At 34.1% G+C, this 27,723-nt stretch overlaps 4 protein-coding genes across 5 annotated transcripts; 3 read left to right on the top strand and 1 right to left on the bottom strand.

The window, feature by feature from the left end:
- The first annotated feature begins 565 nt into the window (after positions 1-565).
- Positions 566-7,010, top strand: LOC130804891 (phospholipase D beta 1-like). Of its 2 annotated transcripts, XM_057669531.1 has the most exons (9): positions 568-2,248; positions 2,553-2,669; positions 4,486-4,680; positions 4,961-5,209; positions 5,316-5,384; positions 5,478-5,774; positions 5,951-6,127; positions 6,221-6,418; positions 6,542-7,010. In XM_057669531.1, the coding sequence occupies exons 1-9, from the start codon at positions 1,307-1,309 to the stop codon at positions 6,833-6,835; spliced, it is 2,538 nt and encodes an 845-aa protein (XP_057525514.1). In that variant the 5' UTR covers positions 568-1,306; the 3' UTR covers positions 6,836-7,010. The 2 variants fall into 2 exon arrangements, with proteins under 2 accessions (XP_057525516.1, XP_057525514.1); XM_057669533.1 differs by lacking the exon at positions 6,542-7,010 and having other exon boundaries at positions 566-2,248; positions 6,057-6,127; positions 6,221-6,389.
- Positions 7,011-8,185: 1,175 nt separating this feature from the next.
- Positions 8,186-13,300, top strand: LOC130804890 (phospholipase D beta 1-like). The gene is made up of 10 exons (XM_057669530.1): positions 8,186-9,837; positions 10,062-10,178; positions 10,411-10,605; positions 10,727-10,975; positions 11,070-11,138; positions 11,232-11,379; positions 11,948-12,096; positions 12,175-12,351; positions 12,472-12,669; positions 12,780-13,300. Exons 1-10 carry the CDS (start codon positions 8,893-8,895, stop codon positions 13,080-13,082), a joined length of 2,550 nt encoding a protein of 849 aa, XP_057525513.1. The 5' UTR covers positions 8,186-8,892; the 3' UTR covers positions 13,083-13,300.
- A 2,834-nt stretch (positions 13,301-16,134) lies between these two features.
- On the top strand, positions 16,135-18,608 carry LOC130804386 (bifunctional dTDP-4-dehydrorhamnose 3,5-epimerase/dTDP-4-dehydrorhamnose reductase-like). The gene is made up of 2 exons (XM_057668804.1): positions 16,135-16,689; positions 17,935-18,608. The coding sequence occupies exons 1-2, from the start codon at positions 16,237-16,239 to the stop codon at positions 18,391-18,393; spliced, it is 912 nt and encodes a 303-aa protein (XP_057524787.1). The 5' UTR covers positions 16,135-16,236; the 3' UTR covers positions 18,394-18,608.
- Positions 18,609-20,671: 2,063 nt separating this feature from the next.
- Positions 20,672-26,360, bottom strand: LOC130804264 (hydroxymethylglutaryl-CoA synthase-like). The gene is made up of 12 exons (XM_057668647.1): positions 26,142-26,360; positions 24,874-24,980; positions 23,724-23,856; positions 23,019-23,162; positions 22,696-22,854; positions 22,364-22,437; positions 22,206-22,281; positions 22,037-22,092; positions 21,823-21,910; positions 21,579-21,719; positions 21,347-21,496; positions 20,672-21,075 (listed from the first exon to the last, which is right to left on the bottom strand). Exons 1-12 carry the CDS (start codon positions 26,211-26,213, stop codon positions 20,863-20,865), a joined length of 1,413 nt encoding a protein of 470 aa, XP_057524630.1. The 5' UTR covers positions 26,214-26,360; the 3' UTR covers positions 20,672-20,862.
- Positions 26,361-27,723: the final 1,363 nt, after the last annotated feature.

The raw sequence follows: 27,723 nt of genomic DNA, 5'->3' as shown, positions 1-27,723 counted from the left end.
ACCGATAACTACTCGAAAAATAAAGTTCGAACCCGATCTGTACCCGAAAAAACCGAACCAATTAGTAATCGATGACAACCCGAGACCGATTGACACTCGACACGAACTTCAACCGACACCGAACTGATGCTAACCCGATAGCTTGTATAACCGAACTGTGACTAACCGACTCGACCCGAGTGTGACCCGTTGTAACACACAGCCGAAAAATAACCGATCCGAAATGCAACCGAACCGAATTACACCCGTCCGAAACCGACCCGATCAACCGAATGAACACCTCTACTCAAACACATGTCAAGAATACATTACCAATAGTACGTTGTACTATTTGACGCCTATACAAACCAATCACAGAGTGTGATGTGTCCTTTACCATCTTCAAACATACTTAAGATCTAGTAACCACCTTGTTACTCTTAACCTTTAAGATTAAATTCTTTCACTCTTTAATTATCATCTAATCATATGACTAATTAACAAAAGACTGAAGTCACATTTCTTTCAAAAATTTTTATAACTGAGACAGGATTGGATTCTAAAACTATAGTACTCACTCGTGGTCATGGAGTTTAAAGCACGAGAACAATATACCAGAACCCAACTGTAAAAACAGATAGTTCTAGCCGGAAATCAATGATCAGCGTCTTTACTCTTTTTGCTAAGAACTATCCTAATCTGCGATACCCTAATTAATTCCTTACCACGGCTCAACATCTTTATTTCTCTTTATGTTTTGAGTTTCTTTAATTACTTCAATTGCTGCAATTTGCCAATAAAATAACTCTGAATCATTCAATGACAGTGATTGTTGACTTTTCTCAAAGCAAAATGCAAATCCTTAGTCCAATCAATGTGCATACCAATTTGTTTCTGGTTTCCCACTCCCTTTCAATCATTCAAATCATCCATTATCTAATTCAAATTGTATACCTTCACTCCATTCAATTTGATTTTTCAACTCCCCATTATTTAGTCTTGGTTCATCTATTGATCAAAGATTTCTCACCTGGGTGAAGCAAATCAAGCCTGGGATTTGTATATATTGCAATCTCACTGTCATTGTAGTCAAGTTCCAACTGAAAATTCAAGCAGGTACTTTAAGATATTGGGCATATTTATACTGTTTATGTAAGTCATATATTATTACTTTTATTCCTTGGATTCATATTTTTCTTGTGTTGAGAAAACTGTATCATAAGTGGGAAGACTGGGAAGTTACTCTTTTCTGTTGTATTTGGTGGATTTTGATTGTTGGATGAACAATTAATCTCGGTTAATTTGCTTGTTAGATTGGTTGGTGAATATGGCTCATTTTGGGCAAGTTCATTCCCCTTCCTTTGATGGGTCAATGCATGGACAAGGTATTGAATTTTTGCCATTTCAGACTTGTCAAGGGTCTTTAAGGGTTATGTTGTTACATGGGCATTTAGACATTTTGGTTAAGGAGGCTAAGAACCTTCCTAATATGGACATGTTTCACAAAACCCTTAATGATTTATTTGGGGGTTTATCTATTAAAGGAATGTCTAAAAGGTTAACAAGTGATCCATATGTCAATGTATCTATTGCTGGTGCTATTATAGCAAGAACTTTTGTATTGAGTAATGATGAAAATCCAGTATGGATGCAGCATTTCTTTGTACCTGTAGCTCATACTGCTGCAGAACTGCACTTTGTAGTAAAAGATGATGATGTAATAGGAGCTGAGATTATAGGAGCTGTTGGGATTCCACTAATGCAGCTATGCTCAGGTGCACGAATCGAGGGGACATTTCCAATTATTAAACCTAATTCTCAGAAATGGGAAACTGGAGCAGTGTTAAGCCTATCAGTTCAGTATATTCCGGTAGAGAGGATGAACCTTTACCATCTAGGTGTTGGCCCTGGTCCTTATAATGGGGTACCTGGGACATATTTTCCGCTTAGGCAGGGGAACCGAATTACCCTTTACCAAGATGCTCATGTTGAAGATGGTATGTTGCCTGAAATTAGGCTTGATTATGATATGCATTATGTGCACAGGAAATGCTGGCGTGACATCTCCGATGCTATTTCTCATGCTCGGAGACTAGTGTACATCACAGGGTGGTCTGTAACACACTTTGTGAAATTGGTTCGTGATGCTCGAGATGGCTCAGGTATTACATTAGGAGCTCTTCTTAAAGCCAAGGCGCAAGAGGGCGTTAGAGTGCTGCTTCTTGTGTGGGATGACCCGACTTCTCACAGTTTTCTGAATTTTACAACTGTGAGTATATTATTCCACTTGTATTGGTTACTAGTTGGTGTTTGCTGCTTTTGGTTTCGACTTGAGGCCAGCAGCTACTTGGATTCTGCTTCGAGAGTCAATTTATATATATGTTATTTTGAATCCTTTTGTTATTAGATTTGGAACTGTCAAGTAGTAAATGTCAGATTACAATTAACTGCACTAGTGTTAGTCTTATATTTTTATCCAATGAGTTGATTATCACGCTTTTTCAAAATCTGTTTGTTGTTTTGATCAATACATTCAAACGATCTTGACATCGTTTAATGCATCTAATGTGCAGAAAGGCTTCTTAGAAACAAGTGATGAACAGACCTTTAAATTCTTCAAAGGATCATCGGTGCAAGTTATACTTTGCCCCCGATCTGGGAGCAAAGGGCACAGTCTTATAAAGCAGCAGGTATTTTGCATGGTTTTGTTTGGACTAAATTAATGTTCTGTTATGGTTTGTAAAGATTATTTGAATTGTATTGAGTTAATTGAATATGCTTCATAGTCCAAGAGCTATGTATAGTACATAAGAAGATTACACAATTATGAGGATATAATTAACTCTTATTTATACTAACTACACCCTATAATAATAACAAATAAAAACTTAATAAATAAAATCCGGAAGAAAGTAAAGAAAACGAAATGCAGATGCACTCTTAAGGAGAAGCAACGAGTCACCGCTTGTCTGCTAAACTTCAAAATCACCCTACTAAACTCCATAGTCATCAAAATCATAAGAATTATACTAGAAATGATCAAAATCTCTCAAAATAAGCATAAATAAACAAAATGAGTTAAGTCGCATAAATCTTTCAATATAAGCACCCAATGATTAACAATCCTGCATCCCATTTTGATCCCATTTCCCATGCGTGCATCCTCAGGTCCAACAACTCCTCTTCCTCATAATGTGACCCAAACACCTAGCTCACAACCTCACCATCCTCCTCAACTACGGTATGACCCATATTCGACATCCAACTTCCGTCAATTTGGATAACCTTTCTATCAAAGCCATACCGACAAATTCACCTCAAGTGACCAGTTGAAGTCAACATGGAGTTTATAAACCTTACCCCAAATATTTCCACCAAGCTCACTCTACTTCTACAACATTCTTTCTCCCATTCCCAAAACAATTGTGTGCGCTCTTAGTGACTTGAACTGGAAAATGTCTTGGAAGATGAATTTGATGCTTGAATTGAAAATAAGATGTGGGAACTTGTTCCATGTCCGTATGATGTATTCCTTCTGTATGGATAGTTCATCACAAGACTCACCTTGTTGGTACTTTTGAAAAGTTTAAAGTTCGTCTTGTAGGTGATTGTAAAACTCAGCAAGAGGGTATAGATTATGATGAAAGTTGAAACCACGAGTCTAGTTGTTAAACCAACTACCATTTGTTTTGTCCTCAATATTGCTTTAACATTTCCTGGTTTATTCATTTGTTAGATATGTAAAATGCATTTTTGCACGTACAGATGAATAAAACAATTTACAGCTTTACATGCATCAACCAATGTGGTTTCAGGAAGCCTGGGGTGTTAAATGTGGTGGTGGGATGGTAGTTTATGGGTGTTTGTAGGAGTTAGACGTGGGTTTGTAGTAATGGCACCATGTACAAAAAGTGTAACAGAGAAATTAAGATGGTAATGATTTTATATTTGGTGAATGGGCAAAGAACCTAGATAAGTGAGCTATTCGAGTGAGCTCAAGACTCCCTAATGTGTAAACACTTTCTTGTCAATACAAAAGTATAATCCTATTCTTCCCCTCTTTTTTCTTATATATACATCAAATGGGTTGGCTTTCTTAGCAAGAAATAACAGTAATGATTAATAAAAAAATAAAATATAGCTTCTGAAGACTTCTTTCTCAATTGCCAATATTGCCCTCTTTCCTTTTGCGAGTGAATTTCCATTATGACAGAACCTGATTGTCCAAATCATGTTTGTTTGCTGAAGAAGTCACTGTACGGTCTGGATCAGAACCTCGAGCTTGACATCACGTTGATGATTTTCGGGACAACCTTGGTGTTTGCAAGCCACCGACTTTGACTGCAGAGTGTTAAAGAATAGATATATCATTGTAAAATAACTTCCTTATCGTCATTAATGTATGTAGAATCTTTACTAATAAAAACCTTGGGTCAATCCCATATACCCTCGTATATATTTGACATCATTAATGAGAAATATCACGGCAAATATTATCATGGGCAGGAAGCTGGAGCAATCTATAGCCATCATCAGAAAAGTGTTATTGTAGATGCTGATGCAAGTCAGAACAGGAGAAAGATCATTGCTTTCGTTGGTGGGCTTGACCTATGCGATGGGAGATACGATACCCCTGAACATACTCTTTTTAGGACTTTACAGACAGTACACAAGGATGACTATCATCAGCCAAATTTCACTGTAAGCGTTCTGTTCGCAGTCTAACTCCTCTTCAATTGTCTATCATACTTTGATTTTCTAAACTAGTGTCACATGATTCGCTAATCTCTTCGCAAATCGAAAAAAGTGAATTATGGTGGGCTTTGAGCTTTATTTGGGCAAATTTGAGCAAATTGTGAATTCAAAAAGCGAATTAGCTAGCGAATTACGTGACACTGTTCTAAACCATTGACTTGCAGTGATTCTATATTGTTGCATTTTCATTAAACAATTTTCAAAACTATTTTGGAACTCAAACCAGGGTCCCACTGATGGATGTCCTAGAGAACCATGGCATGATTTGCACTCTCAAATTGATGGTCCAGCTGCATATGATGTTCTAAAGAACTTTCAGGAACGCTGGTTAAATGCTTCCAAACCTCGTGGGTTGCAAAAAATGAAAAGATCTTACGACGATCATTTGCTTAACTTAGATAAGGTTCCTGATGTTATCGGGTTACAAGATGCCATCAGATACAGTAATGACGATAGGGAATCATGGCATGTGCAGGTATATCTTAATTGATTTAACTATTGCATGGTTAGAGTTTCTTTCACAAACTATTGTTTTATTGTAAGCTGTAATACCTTATTGTTGATTCTCTGAACTGTTTTAGGTCTTCCGCTCGATAGACTCGAATTCTGTGAAAGGATTTCCAAAGGATCCAAAAGATGGGACAAAATGGGTATGATAAATCAGTTCCCCTTTTTATTTCTGTGAACTAATCCCTTTCTAAAACTGAATAATAATGAATGTTTGGTTTTTTTGGTTGAACCAGAACCTTTTATGTGGGAAGAATGTACTGATAGACATGAGTATACAAGCAGCATACATACATGCCATCCGTTCAGCCCAACATTACATCTATATTGAAAATCAATACTTTCTTGGTTCCTCTTATAATTGGGATTCTTACAAGGACTTGGGTGCGAACAATTTGATACCTATTGAGATTGCTCTTAAGATTGCTAGCAAAATCAGAACAAATGAAAGATTTGCTGCTTATATAATCATTCCTATGTGGCCAGAGGGTGATCCTAAAAAGCTTGCTATGCAGCGGATTCTGTTTTGGCAGGTAAATGAATTGTAGATTTCTAGTTCTGGGCTGTTTTCTTATGAGCTAAGTTACCACATAATATCGATGTACCAAATTGCCTTAGCTTATCCCCTCGGCCTCTCTTATAATACCTAATGAATTTCAAACATGGCAATATTACTGCTACTTTTACACACACTTTGCTTATATTTCAGTACAAGACAATGCAAATGATGTATGAGATAATCTACAAGGCTTTGGAAGAAACTGGTATGAACAGTATATATGAGCCTCAAGATTTCTTGAATTTCTTCTGTCTAGGAAACCGAGAGGCTTCATACGAAATTAGTGAAAGAGATTCTGTTAATACTTCAAATGGAAATACTCCTCAGGTAATTACCACTTTTTTCTGTACTTGTAGTTTTGTGTAATGTCTAAAGATGTCTATTCTACACATGTAACTCGCTGTCTTTTGCCCTTAAAAGGAACTATCCAAGAAGAATCGAAGATTCATGATCTACGTTCACTCGAAAGGCATGATAGTGGACGATGAGTATGTAATTATCGGCTCTGCAAATATTAACCAGCGATCCATGGAAGGTACTCGAGATACTGAGATCGCAATGGGCGCATATCAGCCACACTATACTTGGGCTAATAAACATTCCAATCCACGCGGGCAGGTATGCATTCAGATTAACTTACGCCTATTATACCTTATCGGCTGCTTATGCTGGATTTTATGTACGTTGATCATGTGATAATCTTCGATAAGCCATCTGATAAAAACTAGTGCACTATTGCAGGTATACGGATACAGGATGTCGCTGTGGGCAGAGCATTTAGCAAACATTGAGGACTGCTATGTACAACCAGAGAGTCTAGAATGTGTAAGACGCGTAAGATCTCTAGCCGAGAAGAATTGGGAACAATTTGCTGCAGATGAAGTTACCGAAATGAAAAGCCACCTTCTTAAGTACCCTCTTCATGTAGACAGATCAGCAGTTGTTAGTCCTCTGCCTGGGTCTGAGACATTCCCTGATGTTGGAGGGAAGATCATGGGAAGTTTTATTGCCATCCAAGAAAATCTTACCATTTGATCTACACTTTTCACTACCTTGAAAAAAAATCAGTAAAAATCAGTAAACTGAATCAACGCTATTCTTAAAAATATATTCATTTTTACACTAGTGCCAATAGTTAAATGTTAATTGGTTCAGTGAATGTTCTACCAATGCAGCTCTTATTGTTGTGTAGTATTTATTCACAATAAAATTTAGTTTAGTCTATTTTAAATCAAATGCATCTTTGATCAACTTATATTTCTAGATGCATATGCTCCGAAACGAGCATATATCGATCTCAAAAAAGCACAGGGAAGATGCTACCACGAGAGATTTTGTTTGGCTTGGTTGAACAAGCAACCTTGCTAACATGAGCATGTCGCTTGACTTGCTCATTAGAGCCTTTTTTTGTTGGAACCATCAATTTCATTTTTTCTAGCAGCTCGAATAAGGATTTTTAATGTTTGATTTTGTGTTGTTCATGCCTGAATGAGCATGGATTACATAAGAAACAACAAAGTTATTTTCTATCTCCATCTTAATCATTTAATTCCATCACCCACTGTTCTTCATCCTTCAACTACAAAACAATTTCTAAGCTCCAAAATTTGAGTGCTTTCTTAGGGGGAGTGATGGAGTATTTAACCAATTGTTACATTTTTTAGTCCATTTCATTGAATATGTCTCATTTTTATTATTAACAATGATCGAAATTTTTTTTTTAATTCACATCCACAAATTTAATTTACTTTTTCATCTCATCTCCAGATTTATCCCAATTTATTACCATAAAATATACTCCCTCCAATTCAGAGTTAATATCTCATTTGGTTTTTGGACACTATTTACATTTCACTCTTAATTTGTATTTAATTCTTAATCTATAAGTTTAAAAACAGTCAAGTGATACCTTGTTTGATTCGTCTTAATGTAAAGGTTATTAATATCAACTTTTTATAATTTTTAATTATGCACAATTAGAAATATTATCGATTGAACAAGTGCATTGGCAAACGTGTTAAAAGCAAATAGAATATTAACTTTAAATCGGAGGAAGTACTACTTTGATATCACTCTAACCTACTTTTTTTTATTCTCACCTTTTTTTTACTTGGGGCAATTTCTTTGAGACAGCGGGGATAATACCATAATACTAGAGGTATCTTATTGGCCATCGCAAATTCTTGTGAGAGGCGGTCTCTTTGAGAGATCATTTCTAATTTAGTCAGCTCATTATCATCATTTAATTTAATTAAGCTTTAATAGAATGGCCTTGATGTCTCAGGAGAGCAGCTGATTGGCTATTGCTCAGCCTTACAATTGTTCTGTTTTCCTTAACTATTAAACATGTGATGAACATCAAATAGAACCCAACTGTATAAACAGATTTGTCCTAGCTGGATAGTCAACCATCACCCTCTTCCAAATAAATAGTCACTCTATCCCAAATTTTACTAAGAACTTTCCTAAGACTTTATACTCCCATCCCATCAAATCTGCTCACGGCTGCTCAAATCCCTTTCTGTCTCTATATCTTAAGTTGCACTAATTAATTCAATTACTTCAACTTGTCAATAAAATAACCTTGATTCATTCAATGCCAATGAATAGTCCTCCTTTTTAATCTTTACTTTTCTCAAAACAATATGAAACTCCTTATTCAAATCAATGTGCCTACCAACTTGTTGCTGCCTTCCCACTATATTTTAATCATTCAAATCCTTCATTATCTTCTTCAAAATCTAATCTTTACTCCATTCAATTTGATTTTTCAACCCCCATTATTTAGTTTTGTTTCATCTATTTTTCAAAGATTTATCATCTGGGTGAAGCAAATCAAGCCTGGGAATTGATATTGCAATCCCATTGTCATTATAGTCAAGTTTAACAGCAAATTCAAGCAGGGAATTTGAGATATTGGGCATATTTATACTCTTTTGTAAGTCTTATAATACCTTTATTCATTGGATTCATATTTTCTTGTGTTGAGAAAACTATAACAGAAATGGAAAGTTACAAACTTTTTAGTGGGTTTTGATTGTTGAATGTATAGTCTATCTGTATTAACTTGCTTGTTAGATTGATTGGTGAATATGGCTCATTTTGGGAAAGTTCATTCCCCTTCCTTTGATGGGTCAATGCATGGACAAGGTATTGAAGTTTTGCCATTTCAGACTTGTCAAGGGTCTTTAAGGGTTATGTTGTTACATGGGCATTTAGACATTTTGGTTAAGGAGGCTAAGAACCTTCCTAATATGGACATGTTTCACAAAACCCTAACTGATTTATTTGGGGGTTTATCTATTAAAGGAATGTCTAAAAGGTTAACAAGTGATCCATATGTCAATGTTTCTGTTGCTGGTGCTATTATAGCTAGAACTTTTGTATTGAGGAACGACGAGCATCCTGTATGGATGCAGCATTTCTCTGTACCTGTAGCACATACTGCTGCAGAACTGCACTTTGTAGTAAAAGATGATGATGTAGTAGGTGCTCAGATTATAGGTGCTGTTGGGATACCACTCCATCAGCTATGCTCGGGTGCACGAATCGAGGGCACTTTTCCAATTATTAAACCTAACGGTCAGTTATGGGAAACAGGAGCGGTTTTAAGCTTATCGGTTCAGTATATTCCTGTGGAAAGGATGAATCTTTACCATATGGGTGTTGGCCCTGGTCCTAATTATAATGGGGTACCTGGGACATATTTTCCGCTTAGGCAGGGGAACCGAATTACCCTTTACCAAGATGCTCATGTTGAAGATGGTATGTTGCCTGATTTTAGGCTTGACTATGATATGCATTATGTGCACGGGAAATGCTGGCGTGACATCTCCAACGCTATTTCTCATGCTCGGAGACTGGTGTACCTCACAGGGTGGTCTGTAACACACTTTGTGAAATTGGTTCGTGATGCTCGAGATGGCTCGGGTATTACATTAGGAGCTCTTCTTAAAGCTAAGGCGCAGGAGGGCGTTAGAGTGCTGCTCCTTGTGTGGGATGACCCGACTTCAAACAGTTTTCTGAATTATAATATTGTGAGTAATATATCCACTTTTCCCGTCTTGTCGCTACCTTTTGGTATCGTCTATGTTTTGCCTATCCTTGTTTCAACATAAGAATTCGTCTTTCATCGATGTTCATTATCCTCGACAATATCCATATGTTTTTGAGAACCCTTTGTATTACAATGAGTCGATTATCAGGCTTTAATCAAGACATAGAAAAGACCTTTATGTTGTTTGATGCATTGAATTTTCAGCAAGGCTACTTAGGAACATATGATGAAGAGACCTCTAAATTCTTCGAAGGGTCGTCAGTGCAAGTAATACTTTGCCCACGATCTGGGAGCAAAGGGCATAGTCTTATTAAGCAGCAGGTATTTGGACTCAATCAATGCTCTATTACTTTGTTTCATATATGTACGAATTCTCACCTTTGGGGGTAAAATTGACCGCTTTCCTCTGGCACTCCCTCTCAAGGGGGTACGGATATGGATTGTCCGTCACCTTCCCTCACCCAGACCATGTTTTCGAGCGGGATATTGGGTTAAATTTTTTACAGTTTAACTAGAGCCTTGATTTGTCCATTTAAATTTTACTAATGGTCAGGAAGCTGGAGCAATCTATACCCATCATCAGAAAAGTTTAATTGTAGATGCTGATGCAGGTCAGAATAGGAGAAAAATCATCGCTTTTGTTGGCGGGCTTGACCTTTGTAATGGGAGATATGATACCCCTGAACATACTCTTTTTAGGACGTTACAGACGGTACACAAGGATGACTATCATCAGCCAAATTTCGCTGTAAGCGTTTTGTTCATCGTTTTAGTCCTCTTTCACCGTCTAATACGCTTGATTTTCGCAGTTAATCTATAGTTAGTGACTTAATGAGTTTTCATTAATAATTTGGAACTCTAATCTTCAGGGTCCCACTGATGGATGTCCTAGAGAACCATGGCATGATTTGCACTCTCAAATTGATGGCCCAGCTGCATATGATGTCCTGAAGAACTTCGAGGAACGATGGTTAAAGGCGTCTAAGCCTCGTGGGCTACAAAAAATGATGAGATCTTACAATGATCACTTGATTGACTTAGATAAGGTTCCTGATATGCTCGGACTACAAGACTCCATTCGATTCAGTAATGACGATAGGGAATCATGGCTTGTGCAGGTATCTTATTCTCATTCAACTGTTGCATTGTTTGAGTTTTTTTTTTCACGTGCTATTGTTTTATAGTAAGCTAAACCTTACTGAACTGTTTTAGGTCTTCCGTTCAATAGACTCGAATTCTGTGAAAGGATTTCCAAAGGATCCAAAAGATGGGATAAAATTGGTATGATATACCAGTTCCTCTTTTAATTTCTGTCGATTAAGCCTCGTTTAAGATTGAATGTTAATGATTTTCGGTTTTTCTTTGTTGAACCAGCACCTCTTGTGTGGAAAGAATGTACTGATAGACATGAGTATACAAGCGGCATACATACATGCCATCCGTTCAGCCCAACATTACATCTACATTGAAAATCAATACTTTCTTGGTTCTTCGTATAATTGGGATTCATACAGGGACTTAGGTGAGCTTTTATAGACTTAAACTTATTATTATGGGTCTCAACCAATTTTACACAATTCACCGGCTAATTCGCTTTCGGAATTCGTGATTCGCTTAATGGCCCAAAATAATACAAAATCAACCATGATTCGCTTTTTTCAATTAGCGAATTATGTGATACCGGTCTCAATAAGTGTGAAAATTAGTGAAACATAATTCGCAAGTTAGTTCGCCTTTTGAATTCGTGATTCGCTCAAAATGGTTCAACAATAGCACAAAAAAGACCATAATTCGTTTTTTTTTCGATTCGCAATTCGTGAGGCGATAAGCGAATCATGTGACACTGGTGAAAATTTAATGTTCATAGTGATTTTGAATCATTCTATGTAGTCCATTTGCTCATGTTCTTTGGCAGAAGTGGCACTGTCTAGTATTCGGATGCAACTTAAGGTCGTCATCTTGTTGTCAATACCAGAGTGTTTTTTCTGCATGTATATGTTTTTGTTTCAATTTACACTCCATAATAGTTAAATTCTTATACCGAAACTCACATGAACCTTAGTCGATGTTAATTTCTTGATTCCGAGCAGGTGCAAACAATCTGATACCTATTGAAATTGCTCTCAAGATTGCTAGCAAAATCAGAGCAAACAAAAGATTCGCTGCATACATTATCGTCCCTATGTGGCCAGAGGGTGATCCTAAAAGCCTTGCCATGCAGCGGATTCTTTATTGGCAGGTAGATGAACTACACATTTCAACTCGATTTTTCAACTCGATTTTACAGGTACTCTTATGCACTTTCTTTACATGGCAGTACAAGACGATGCAAATGATGTATGAGATAATTTACAAGGCTTTAGAAGAAACAGGAATGGACGGTAAATATGAGCCTCAAGATTTCTTGAATTTCTTCTGCTTAGGAAACCGAGAGGCTTCATACGAAATTTGTGAAAGAAATTCCGTTAATACTTCGAATGGAAATACTCCACAGGTAATCGCCTCTCTTCATCTTACCCTCTATCTACTTGTAGTTGTGTGTAATATAATGTTTTGACTGACATCTATTATTTGCGTGTAAGTGATGTAACTCTTTGTCTTTTCCCTTAAAAAGAAACTATCCAACAAGAATCGAAGGTTCATGATCTACGTTCACTCGAAAGGCATGATAGTGGATGATGAGTATGTAATTCTAGGTTCCGCAAACATCAACCAGCGATCCATGGAAGGTACTCGAGATACTGAGATCGCAATGGGCGCATATCAGCCGCACTATACTTGGGCTAGTAAGCATGCTAATCCACGCGGGCAGGTATGCATTCAGACTAATTTACGCCTATTATACCTTATCGGCTGTTTATGCTTGATTTTATACACGATCATGTGATAATCTTCGATAAGTCATCTGATGCATTATTGCAGGTATACGGATACAGGATGTCGCTTTGGGCAGAGCATTTAGCGAGGGTTGAGGACTGCTATGTACAACCCGAGAGTCTAGAATGTGTGAGACGCGTAAGATCTCTAGCTGAACAGAATTGGGAACAGTTCGCTGCTGATGAAGTTACCGAAATGAAAAGCCACCTTCTGAAATACCCTCTTCATGTAGATAGATCAGGAATTGTTAGTCCTCTTCCTGGGTATGAGACATTCCCTGATATTGGAGGGAAGGTCATGGGAAGCTTGGGAAACTTCTCTGTTATTCAAGAAAACCTTACCATTTGATCCACACTTTTAATTAACAAATAAGTGTTCAGTCATTTCAGTTTTGAATACTATATTTGTATCTTAATACTTGTCTCATTTTGACTTTTTTTTCACAATTGAAATTTACTCATAAATCTTAAGTAGTTACTATTTACATAGGGAAAACATATTTTTATTACATTTGTTTGATGCCTACTTTTATTTGGTATAAACTGAAACGAATATATATTATTGTACGAAGTATTTTGTATTGTAGGATGATGATTGTTTTCTTTAATGCTGAACGTAGTCAAATCAATAAATAATTTTAATAATAGTTACAAGAAAACTTTTTATGATAGTCAATGCTACCTATATTTTTGTGCATCATATATAGGAGACAATCCTTGTGACATTTGGTAAGGGAATGTGGTATGTTGTTTTTCATCCCTCTTTAAATTTTAAACATAGCTTCTATCAATGAAATATATTGGGTATGATGATGGTAATCAATCTAATGATGATAGACATAAGAGATTAGAGACCGTCAATCCCCCACATCTTTTTCTTCTTAACTTCTAATCTCTAGGAATGCAATTATATGGGTTATATTCATGATGTTCAAAAATTTTGTTAGATCAACTAAAATCAGGATGAAATTCACTTTTTAAATTTACATTTAGTACAAAATTAAATTGTTAATAGAAAATATTAATGTTTCCTTAAAGCTTGGATTGAAAATTCCAAATGCATTACCAAAGGTTTTCTCTCGAGCAGACCTAAAAAATATATCAAGCTATCTCTGGCCGATATTTTTATTTTGAATCGTCTATCTTCATGAGTTTTCTGTCATTTTTATTTTAATTTGTCTCTTTTACTTTATAATATTTTTATATTTATAAATATCCCACTTTTTTCTTTAATTATCAATCATATATTTTTTTTATTTTATTTCACTTTTAGTCGTATTCACGCAATTTAATTATATCAATTTTTTCTTAATAACCTACAAAGGTGTGATGTTGCAAAAAGTGGGACATAGGGAGTACCGGAGTACTACCATATGTGATAGTGAGCAACTGAGCAAATGTGAGCCAATCAACAAGATTTGAACTTCCATTCAATAATCGTCCTACTCCTCTTTTTTAATTCCTCGGTCCCAAATAGATAGTTCATAGTACTAACTGCTAACTCCTAAGTATACCTTGGGTTAAATATAAAAGAAAAATAAAAATGATAAAAATTTATAGCTTATGATAATGATCTGTTGTGAGGAAAAATATTGTTATTAGTAGCAATCTCAAGGGTATATGTAATACTCCTCCGAACCAATTTAGATGTCCCATTTGCTTGGGCACGATTATTAAGAATGGTGTGGGGTCCATTAAAAAGGATAAGTAGTAAAGGGTAAGTAGTAAAGGATAAGTAGTGAAGGGTAAGTAAGGTATATGGGGGTATATTCGTAACTTGTGTGAACTAAGGATATTTAGGTAAAAAAAGATTGACAAAAATAAAAATGGGATAACTAAAAAGACTTTGCCAAATAAAATGAAAATGCAATTTAAATTAATATTAGAATTAAAAAACTGTGTAGGTCATGTTCAAAAAAACAAATAGAGAAAATTTAATAAAATCGACTGTTAATAGAATGTACAAACTTCATAAGTTAAAAGAGATACAATTCAAAACGACTGTTAATAGAATGTACAAACTTCATAAGTTAAAAGAGATACAATTCAAAAAACAAATGAGACAATAGAAAAAGCTTCAATAACTTATAAAAAATAAGTACAACATCAAGTATGAACACCGACTAAAAAGAAAAGCAGGTATGTAGCCATGAATATGATGAACGTGATGTAAGGAGGATAAGATGTTAGTGATATTAATATTTGAATAAAATAAAAGTGTTTGATCTGCATTCTACTCTATTTGAATTTATAATTCATTTATTATTGGGTGTTGAGTTAGACATGATAAGAGCAATTTTGTACTTGTTGCCAATTTCCATCCAAATGTCGGTGATTCAAATTTTTTACTTGTGTAAAAATTTTTATTCTGAAAAATAAGTTTGATTTAAACTTTATGGTTTAAAGTTGAAATCACAATTTTACCGTATTTAAATGTCCAAATCTTACAGCAATAATTTAATTTTGTTCATTGTTATAGTAATTAACAATGAAAATAATATTTTGGTTGTCTCAACTTTTATTTTAATCGTATTAAGAATATAAATTAATAATTTAATTAAAACAATCAAATTAAATTTTATTTCATGTGAAATATATATTATATTTTTAAAAAAAAATTTAAACTTGATTTTTAAATGTCGTGTTCGATAGCCTTAATAGTTTCGTTCCCTCCATCTACTAATTATAATAACCAATAGCATGGCCCACAAAACTCGCACTTTCTCGGTGTACAAAACCTCACACCTCATACCCTAAAAAAAAAAAAAAAACCTCGCCTCTCTCCACATATGAAATATAATCACCGTTCTATATTAACTAAAATACAAATTAAAATTAGTGAAAAATATATAAAAATTATAAACAATAAAAATATTGAAATAAAATTAGTGAACCATAAGATCTATAAAAAATTTTAAAAAACATTATTATAAAACATACAAATATTATAATTAATAAATAATATTAAAAATTAAAGTGATTAAAATTAATTATAGAAGTATTAAAAAATACTCTCTCCAATTCAACACTAACGTCCCATTTATTTATGCATTATATCCAATGCACTTATTCAATCTTTAACATCTATGTGCATTATTAAAAATTATGGAAAGTTGTTATGAATAATCCTTGCATTGAGACGAATCAAACAAAATCCCACATGACTATGTTTTAACTTGTAGATTAATAATGAAATACAAATTAAGAGTAAAAGATTAATAGTGTCAAAAAAACAAATAATAATACGTTAGTGCTGACTTGGAAGGAGTATAATATAAATGGAAAAATTATTTAGAAACATATGAAACCATATAATATAAGAACATAAAAAAGTAACGGAATAAGTAGTATTAATTTAATTAATATTAAAATTAATTAAATAAAACTCAATCATCTTTTTTTTTTTTCTCAATTTAAACAGCGAGAGAAAGACCTCAGATTCATACATTCAACTCTTCTTCTTCCTCGATTCCTCATCCCATTATCTCTCCTTCCTCCAAAAAATGGGTTCCGCAGGAAACGTTACATCAGACACCCAATCCCTCAACTTCCTAATCTATGGTCGAACCGGTTGGATCGGCGGTTTATTAGGCAAAATCTGCGAATCCCAAGGAGTCAAATACACTTATGGTTCAGGAAGGTTAGAGAACCGAGCTTCTTTAATGGCTGACATCGCTGCTATTAAACCCACCCATGTATTTAACGCTGCTGGAGTTACTGGTCGTCCTAATGTTGATTGGTGTGAGTCTCATAAGGTTGAGACTATTCGTATTAATGTTACTGGGACTATCACTTTAGCTGATGTTTGCCGTGAAAATGGTCTTATTTTGATTAATTACGCTACTGGTTGTATTTTTGAGTATGATGATAAACATCCTATTAATTCTGGGATTGGGTTTAAGGAAGAAGATACTCCTAATTTTGTTGGGTCTTTTTATTCCAAGACTAAAGCTATGGTATGAACTTGCTTTTTCTTGTTCTTTTTTTTATATGTTTCTTGATTTTAATTTAGTTCATTATTGATTGGAATCTTTGAAGTTTTTCATATGTTCCATGATTGGATTTGACATTTCAGAATGTACTCCATTGTTGATCTAAAATAAGCTACTGGTCTAGTGAAGCAGATCACATTCTGCATTGGGTATTGTGATCGAGTTGAAATGGGTAGTATTTCCTTGTTGCTGTCTTGAATTCTTGTAATATCCATCCAGGAATTCAGGAAATGTGATAAACTGAATGAATTAATTATACTTCTATTATACACTTAGATGAAATGTGATAATCTGAATGTGGATTTGTTTGATGAGATCTTTAGGCAGTGTAGATCTTGATAGCTTTCCCTTTCAATTGTTTTAACTAAGAGTCATTTTTGTGGTGATCAGTGATCTATTGCTTTGATCAAATAGGGTGGTACTAAATCTTGCAAGATCTTCTACCATAACTCGGCTAAAATTTTGTATGTCTTGACTACAGATTCTTTTGTTTAGAGTCAAAAACTTTAGACCATGGTTAGCATCGACTAATTGAAGTTTCATTTCTGATCATATTTTTGATTCTTTTGGAGGGAATGAGGAAATTTGCAAGAGATTTAGAAGTTATACAGTGGTATACCATGGTATGGTCATCAGCCCAGTGTCCCGCACATAGTCAGGTCCAGGGATATAGTGATATAACCAATTACATTAATCTTGATGCTAACTGCAGAGTAACAACACATGATTGCTTCCTTTTCTTGTTCCTCAAGATGGGTGCTTTTTTCCGTTGTCATCACCCACTACCCGAAATTTGATTTGTTCTTTCTGATGGGATTTATACTACAGATCTCTCGAAACAAAATTTCGTACCTTGCTGATTGTTTTTTTCAAGTACTTTGTGCATAATCTTTGTCAATGTAGTGTTGAAGGTTCAATGTCATAGTTTGACATCTTTATTGGCTAGAGAACAAATAGGTTTTCTGAATGTCATCAGTGCTTAGTTCCAATTAGGGGTGTTCAACGGGGTGTGTCAACCCAATGGGTCAAGAGTCGGGTCAATTTCAACGGGTCAGGTCAATATTGGGCTTTACTATAAAGGGTCTTAAAAAGGTCATAACTGGGTCGGGTCAATATCGGAACTTCCAATGAGTATTACTAAATGATCTAATCTGTAATGTTGATCAGCAACCTATGCTTATATGAGTGTGCCTGAAATGGACCGTGTAGGTTGAGGAATTACTCAAGAACTATGAAAACGTGTGCACATTGAGAGTCCGGATGCCAATCTCTTCAGACTTATCTAATCCACGTAACTTCATCACCAAGATCACCCGCTATGAGAAGGTAGTTAACATTCCAAACTCGATGACAATCTTAGATGAACTCCTTCCCATCTCCATCGAGATGGCAAAGAGGAACCTTACAGGAATCTACAACTTCACAAACCCTGGAGTTGTCAGCCACAACGAGATTCTCGAGATGTACAAAGAATATATCGACCCCAGCTTCACATACAAAAACTTTACCCTCGAGGAGCAGGCTAAGGTGATCATTGCTCCAAGAAGCAACAACGAACTCGACACCACCAAAATGAAGCAAGAATTCCCTGAACTTCTACCCATTAAGGAGTCTCTTATTAAGTATGTGTTTGAGCCCAACAAGAAGACAGCTGAGGTTGCTGCCTGAAAATAGTCTTAGATCAGAACCTTTGTATTGGTATTGTTTGAAGGGGGATTGCATTATTTTCAGTCATTTTAGCCATTCTTGTTCTTGATAAAACTGATTGTTTCCGTTAGATACTTCTCTATTTTTATTTCTTTTTTGTCAATCAAAAAGAAAAGGAGTGATATTTTGTATTTGCAAAAATTGGATTTTCAATAAGATTGTTGAGGTTGATTTAATTTGATTTGTCCAAGATTTTTTTGTTTTTTTACAGAGTAGGTGGAGGGAAAGAGAGATTTCGGTGAGATTCAATCCGAGGAAGAGGGATGGCTATATTACTATTACTATCTATGTATATTTTTTTACTTGCATCATGTTAATATTTTGCACTCGCTTTTTTGACCTTTTGTTCTTTGATTTAATTTTTAATTTTAATTATGAATAATTAAAAAACTGATAAATAGTTTGAAATTAATAAATTAAAACTAATTAAAATCAAATTATACTTTCTCCGTTCCAAATTAGTTGTAACATTGTCATAAATGATACTATTTATTCATCACTCTTAATTTGTAATTAATTTTTAATCTATAGGTTAAAATATAGTCAAGTGCGATCTTGTTTGATTCGTCTCATTGCAAAAATTATTAAATTTTTATAATTTTTTATTATTCATAACTAGAGATATTAAGGATTTAATTAGTGCATTAAACAGCGTGAAAAAATAAATATTGCAATTAAATTAAAAGGAGAAAGTATTAATCTCACATTTAATTATTTTTTGACTTATTAAAATTAGAAATAAAATATAAATTAAGTTGATAAATTATGCCCAGAAATTAAATGGAACACTAGTCTCAGAAGGGAGGAAGTATGATTCAGAAAAACTCCAAAATTTATCTCAAATAATCGTTAACTTATAATTAAAATCATATTCACGGTAGATCTTAATAAGATTTGTTTTAATATTAGTTATTTTAGATTTTATCTTTCATGAGTTATTACGTTTTTTTATCTTTTTCGAGTCGGGAAACTTCTTTGACCGCGCTCTCCTTTATGAGTATGAGTTACCGCCGTCTTTCCTTTCCCAGACCCTGGCCTTAATTTTCTAAGATCGGGATATTGAGTAGGATAATGATGATCAGTTTTTATTTTTATACTCCTTAACAAACATATTTAAAATTAAAGTTAAACGTCTAAAAACTTAAAAATCTAAATGATGTAAGCTTTGGGAACATAAATTAATTCTGTCCAATAGAGAGAATTTTCATGTTATTCATGATTGTTTGATTTAATTATAAAAATGAAGGATAATGACAAGAAATGAAGACTTTAAATATGTTGATGACAACTTTTCAGACGAGCTGGCACTCACAAATACTTTAGATCATGTTCCAAGACGTGTTATGATCTTCCTACATTAACATGCATTGACTTTTTAAATAATACTTCTATTTCCTTCGTTTTAATATACTTCATTCACATATAATTATTAAAAATTAGTATTATACAAGTATACAATTAGTCGATTTAAATAAGATTTTAGTTGATTATATTTTATTTTACATATTATATTAATCATAGAAAATAAAATAAATTTAAACAATAAATATTATCAATAATCGTAATGTAACAAATATTTCAAAACAGAGAAAATATATTATTTTATGCAAAAATCACATCTACAAATCCACGATTCTTTCTGATAATACTCCAACAACCATCCTTATTTGGGCTTGTTTGTTATGAAATAAAATACACTTTAACAAAGTTTTTTGTTTATGTGATTAATTTTCATGGAATTTTTTTAACTTATTATAATTTTAATATGAGAGCTTTTAAATTAATTAATTTATAGTGATTTCATTGGAATAGAATAGAAACTAAATCTTGATAAATATTACACAAATCTTTGAATACAATAACTTGCAAAACAATATGAAAACAAGATTACAAAATATTAACTGAAGAAATTGTAACGATGTTCAAGGTGGAATGAATCGTAGGTGTTTTGGGATATTTTTGAAGTCTGCTTCGAAATACAATAAATGGTAACACCAAATTTACGAGTTTTTGGATGAATTATTTGGTTCAATTGAATTTATATCGGTAAATTTTCAAGTCTAACTTGCAATTTGTAATTTACAATCTTGGTTTTATTTTTATTTTAAAATAACTTGCATTATAAATTTATACCTCACTGTTCCATTAAGATTGCTACAATTAACTTTTAAGTTAATAACTTGATCTTGATCTTTTTAGAACATGACGAACTTACATTAAAAAAGGATGAATGATATAATTTTATTTGTTGAAATTTTAATTCATTTTATTTTCTTTTATGGAAACAACATTACTACTAACACTAAATAAGTTCACTTAAAATATGAAATACAAGCTCACACTTATTAAATGAACAATTAAAAAACCTTCTGAAAGCTGCCCACATTTGCATGATCAGGTAATCTCAACGGAATATTTCTAGGCAAGTGATCAATGACCATTGGCAACTGAGCCATTCTGGTGCGGAATGTTAGAATCATAAACAGGTTTCTTGGCGTAAAAACGTCTGTACATCGAGTCCACCTCAGTCAAGTAGTAAGTTCCCGGAACTAAAAGGCTTGTATCCTTGCTAGTCACGTATTCCTTTGCCCCGTATCTGTGCTCCATTAGCTTCAAGGTTTCGACAAATTTTTCAGGTGGGAACTGCAGAGAAATCAAAATAAATCACAAGTGAGTCTAAAAGATTGCTCGATCATTAAGGGTATTTTGCAATATTTATGAGTTAGGTGCATCATGGAGTTCAACTAGTCCTATGAGACTGTCTCTTAAAGAGACGACCTCAAAACAAGAAACTCACATTCTTATTTTCTTTTTAATTTGCATTAATTGGGTTATTTAGCCCATATATCTCATGCGTCTCTCGGAGATCCTGTCTCTCACAACAATTTGTGCATGGCGTTTTACGTGTACATACCTCATGCCTCGACTTCAACTTCTTGGCAACGTTCATAACGGATGCAATGTTAGACAAACGGAAAGGATGCTGCCCTTCATTGAAATGGAGTGAGAACATGGTAGCTGTCAAACCGCTTCCATAAGAAAACATTAGGGCTCGCTTACCCGCCTGAAAGATAAGCCCAAAAGCATGATCGTTAAGCCAGAGTAATCAAGACCAGATTAAATGTAAATGTGCTTGAAGTACTCACCAATTCACTGTGTTCGTTGTGAATAAGGGATGCAAATGCCGAATATAAAGATGCTGTGTAAGTATTTCCGATTTGCTTTGGTAGCAAAGTCGTTGGTTGCACTTTTTTGTCGTATAAGGGCTTCGCAATTTGCTGGGATACCTACAAAGTAACAAAAATCATGTTTGTCACATTTTGCATGTCTCGAGTAAGATCGGAATTCAGCATGTTTGTCGACTAATTGGTTCGATCAGCAATAACAAACCTTTTCAAGATCCCTGCTTTGGTAGCTTTCATTGATAGAAAGATTAGAAAACGGAGAAAGCTTCTCTTTGGCGTCTTCATCGATGGAGCTGCCAACCAAGGTCGAAAATATCAGTCAAAGAACATTTATCAATTACAAGGACTCAATCGCACGTTCTAAGGCATATTGAATTGAATAAAATAAAAAATATATATAAATGAAATGAAGACAATACCTAGCACTCCTCAAGAAATCATTGTACATCAATCGGGCAAAGCTCTTTTGTACAAGCTGTGAAAACATAAGGGAAGTTTTTAGATCGTGAATTTGCAAGTGCCAAACGCTTTTAGTGCAATGTTATCGGTCCAATATGAAAGAATCAAATTTCACACATCTTGATATACCTTGTTGTATGGAGAATGGAAAACAACATAGTCGGCATCGTTAACAGAAAATTGCTTGCCTTCAGATTTCTCATACCTACCAGTGAAACATGGTTTTAGCTCACAATCTAGAAGCGAAAGTAATGGGTACAAAGTATTCAGCAATATGAAGCGCTTACTTGGTGCAAAGAAGATTATAGCATGAATCAACCGCCATCAAATAACAGGTCTGTGACAACTTCCCATCAACAACCTACGACAGAGCAGATCAATGGATCAGTATCACAAAAATCGCCAATGGAAAATCTATTGCATGTCTTCAACAAAATCGGACAAGCTCATATTCATGATCATGTTATTGGCATTGAGAGCATCCTTTAAGAAAGTATATTTACGCATTTGCTCAAAAGACATGCACGTGTTATGATTTTTCTCCAAACATCATGAACTTGATATTGACACCATCTTAGACCCACGCAAAGTTCAAGTGTACGGGGACAATGAGACTTACTGGATATTCACTGGCTAAGTTGGGTTTGTAAAAATCATAGGCGTGAGCCATATGGCTGCCTCGCAACTTGCTTTCAAAAGTGATGGGAGCATCTGGCCCCACGAGCATTGCAATCGTAGCAGCTCCTCCAGTGGGTCTAGCTGGTCCCTCGGCATAGACCTGGGAACAGGAAATATTCAGAAATTCTGTAAGTACGTAGATCGAAATCAACGCTTATGCATCTTCAGAAACCACAAGCTAAAATATTATATTGCATAACAAATTTTTAAGACAAAAACGTGATTTTACAAGAACGGCATATAATTTGAAATAGGAAAGATTACCGCACTGTCTGTGCATACGACAAGACCGTAGCGTCCATCCCATGAACTGCTCTCTACCCAATTAACACAATTAAATAATGCAGCAGTTCCACCATAGCATGCATTAGTTGAGTCAACACCTTCAATGTCTGTGTTTCCATGTTCCTGCTTATTTTGAACGAAAAAGGCCATGTTATGCTTCGTTAAGGAACATAGAAGTATATTTTTCATATTCAAAGTGATCTTTGGTTAAGGAAAATCATCATCATCATCACCATACTCGGTGTATCCCGCCCATAGAAAACTATGAGCAGGGATTGGGGAGGGAAGGAAGGGGCAACTCATACTCATAAAGGAGAGTGCGGCCAAATAGTCCCTTAGCTCTAGAAAGATCATGAGTAGTTCCTACAATGAAAAGATTGAGTGGGGCTGACGCTAACTCCACAAACCTAATGATGTAGACTGTGTAACAAACCAAATTGTGCAAAAAGAAAAAGGTTTGACCGAAATTTTAGATTTAGCAACTCGCATCCATCCCTTGCCAACCCCAGTTTAACAAATACGGATGTCCACAAGACTCGAGCAAAACTTGCATATAATTGATCATGTTGGTTGACACAAAATCCAAGCTTGATGAGTTATGAGCTCTCTTATATTGGTTTCACATATGCTAAACCTACTCGGACGAGGAAAGGAAAATGCCCATGTAATAAATTCTAACATTACCTCAAATACTTGCATCAAAAATGTCTTGATAGATTTACTCTTATCTAAGACAGTCTCGCTTCCCACTTCAAGCCGACCAATTTGTTTTGGATCAACATTATACTTCTCAAGGAGAGAAGTCACAGCAGTCAAACTGAAATCACAGAGCAGATCAGAGAGTAAGCCATTGTTAAATTTAACAAATATGTTGCAACAAAATGAAAAAAGGATACTCCAACTAAAAAACCAGGAATTGCTTCCAGTTCTTATTCAAGGCTTCTTAATCATCCACAACTTTCTAAAAATCCTCCCACAACCTTTATACTTTTAAACATTCGACCCTCCTCTGATCTCTTCCAACAAAACTCTGTCCCGTGACAGAAGTATAGCATAAAAGACAATAAATAGGCAATAAAAGGAGAAAATGAATCATAATTGCTAACACTTTAAACATCTAAGTGGAGGTGATACACTTAAGTTGTTAACCAACGGCGGACCTTTATTGAGGCCCAAAGGGGCTCAATGCAACCCCAACCAAAAAAGAAATAAAAAAAATATTGGGTCATTATACAAAAGTAAAATATTGTATAATTTTAACCAGAAAAAGGTGTGTTTTAGTGGTTAAGAGTCTAGTTTTTGCACTAAAGGTTGAGAGTAAATTCTCATTAAAGACGATCTCACTAGGAGATAGTCTTGTGCTATATTTGGGAATGGTGATATGATTTAGAAATTTAGAATTGGCTCAAATTTCATTTTTGACAAATCAAAAAAATTCAAATTTAGATTGAACTTGATTCTACTATAACAAAAGAAGTTAAATTTGAAAATTTAAGAATAACTTTCCAAATCTTGTCAGTCTCAAATTCTTCATTTACAATTTCATAATTGAAATCTAAAATTTGAAATAAAATAATTGTTCCCAAATACAACCCTAGATTCTTAATTTAAATTCTGTCTTAGGGCCAAAATCCACCACTGCTGGTAACCACATTCAACAAAATCAGGGATATAAGGGTGTAAGATTACTAATCAAGAAAACAAACTTTATAGTTACAAAATTTGAACTGCTAGTATACATGTAAAACACTCCAAATAATCACCATATTAATTTAGAAACATTGGAGCAACAACAAAATCAAAGACTATTAAAAATAAGCAGTAGATTTTGAACCTCATGGAGATGATATCTTCCACCTCAGTACAAAATGCCATACTATCTTGTCCAAGACCAATGGTATACTTTCCTTTGCTAGCACCATCATGAACCTCCAATGCTTCCTAGTTTGACAAATACAACAACCAACAATAACATGAAATAACAAAGAAAAAATCACAAAACCAATTTGGCTTATGAGTTACTATGTCATTTCATTAAGCAAACAACATCTTGAAGTCACGATCCTTAGCTTTTAACCAACAGAAAACCACTTATACTTTGCTTTCAAACAGGCATAGCATAGTGTAAAAAAAGGCCATATCGCATCGACAGATTTGTGAAGGTTTTCATAATAAACGAACCGATAGTCCCCGCCAGTGAAAAACAACGTTTTAGGCCGTATTAAGGAATACTTTAAAGTTTCAACCGATATTTAGGCGTTACAATAATGGCATCACTTTCGTTACCGCATCATCATTCTAGTTACCGCGATCACGACAGTTACTGACTATTCATAGGAAAGAAAACCCATTTTAGCAAAGTTTCTGACACCCAAAAAGTTGACTTCACAATGTGAGCATTTAAGGAACTTATAATATCAAGAGTTGCAAAGTTCATTCCTAAAGGCTAAAGTGTAATCACCTTTGATTCTGTCTAGCAGAAAGTTCCATGATCTCATATTCCTACCAACTCAATATCAGACATTCAGACTTCTTGGGATAATTTCTAGCTTATTAATAAAAATTAAAACATAATTCTTGATTTGCAATACATCTTAGAGTTGAAACATATAAAGATCATAGCTTACCACCCAATAACAAAAATTCAAAGATTCAAGCTTAAATTATCAGCTTCAGTTTTAAAGCTGAAACCCATAAATGGGAATAGGGGAATCATTATATCAATAATTCATTCAATTACAGCAGAAAATATAAACAGTCAGTCAAAGATCAAACCCACAAAAAAGATTGTGCAGATTCATCAAAAATCATTCTTTCCCATTTTTAAATTTTAAAGATTTCGAGCAATCGAAAAAACCCACATGAAAAACATAAAACTTTCCAACACATAACTCATACAATTCATCGCAAAACAAAAACATACCCAAGAACTAAATATAGTATTAAACATCTAGAATCAAGAAGTTCCCATCATTTATTTGGAAGGGAAGGAGCTAACAAGAATAAAGCCCAGGTTTCTCCCGAGAAAGTGGTACATGCTCTAAAGGAAACAGAACGCAATACTCCAAGCAATGTGCAATCATAAAGAAATGATATATATACCTGTTTAACACATGTAGGAGGGAAGTAGATTTCCATGGCTAGGATTCCTACATTTTTTGGAGGGGAAGCCATTGAAAAAGTTTTGTGTAGTGTGGATTTTTTATTAAGGAGATGAAAAGAGTATAATTTGTAAAATACTTTCCTCGTTTACAACGACAGTTGAGAGAAAGGAGAGAGAAGAAGGGAAATGAGTTTGGGTGGCAAATGGCAATGAAGTAAAAGTATTTTGTGCCGTTTATATAGACTTGATTCCGGAATCCGGATGTATGCTTGCCTTTGACACCTAACTATACTTTTTTAGAATCTTTTGTTTGACGGTAATCATCTGATATTTATTTGACTTTATAATTAAATTTAATTTAAAAATAAATGTGTAATTATGAAAATATCATAATAAAATTAATTTTAAACTGATTTAAGATTGATTTAAAATTATTTTAATACTCTAAAAAAAGTACTTAAGTCAAAAATCAATATAATTGCAAAAGATATCTTATTTAGGTGAATAATGGAAAAGATCTTAATTATCACATTACATCAAACAAAATCAAAGACTATATCATTTGTTTAGATTGTTGTATTGTTTATTTTATAGTATAATAAATATAATATTTTCCTATCAAATGGTTAAATAAAAATAATATTACGATGGCAACGGAAATAACTTCTTTTATACCATATGTTCATAACTCCATACACTTAGGGCAAAGAAAAAAATTGAAATATATTGCTATTTGACATAGACATGTTATAAAAAAATTTACTAATTCAAACAAATAAATATCCTGTTTTTACTTGTGAAAATATATCGTGATGAACATTAATCGTTATATAAAGAGTTTTAATAATCATTATTTATTAAAAACTAATCCTAATGAAACTTTTACTAATCATAATTTTGGTAAATTCGTGATTTTTGATGGTCAACAGAGGTTACAAATTCACAGTATAGGACGGTTACAGGTGAATTTGAAAAGGAAAAAAAACTTTACCTCTATTAGAAGTGTTCGAAATAAAACGACGACCTGATATTCACTTAACCTTGTAATCGAACTCGATTTGATCTGACTTAAAAATAGATTTGCAATTATGTAAAAACCAATGTGGATACAAACCCTAATTTTAAACCGATTCAAAATATCTCACTCAAAATCAACCCAATGATCCAAGTGAACACCTCACTATGCATATAGAATTGTCAATAGTGCAAATTAAAGTTACCACATAAAATTATTTCACAACATAAAATAAATCAAAATCAATTCGTCTGCAGAAAGAAAGAAATATATGATCGAAACAAATGAAAATACTTACCAATTTACCATATACTCTAGTAGTAGAGCTAAGGTATTATTCAGTTGAAATTTGTACTACTTTTTTCTAATGAATGTCTCTTTTCCAAGGCCTTGCAATTTCTTGGTTTAATAAGAGCGAAAGATTCATACTCTAGACCTCTTAATTATAAAAACCATTATTTTTACCATTATGACAACCATTAATCCCTTTTTTTTCACGAAATTTTAGGAGAAAATTTTAAATAATAATGTATGAAAAAATTGTAATAAAGTAAAAGACAAATTAA

The sequence above is a fragment of the Amaranthus tricolor genome, chromosome 17, assembly GCF_026212465.1.
Source record: "Amaranthus tricolor cultivar Red isolate AtriRed21 chromosome 17, ASM2621246v1, whole genome shotgun sequence".
NCBI lineage: Eukaryota > Viridiplantae > Streptophyta > Magnoliopsida > Caryophyllales > Amaranthaceae > Amaranthus > Amaranthus tricolor.
The sequence above is the reverse complement of the archived record's forward strand: the minus strand, read 5'-3'. Positions and strand labels throughout refer to the sequence as shown.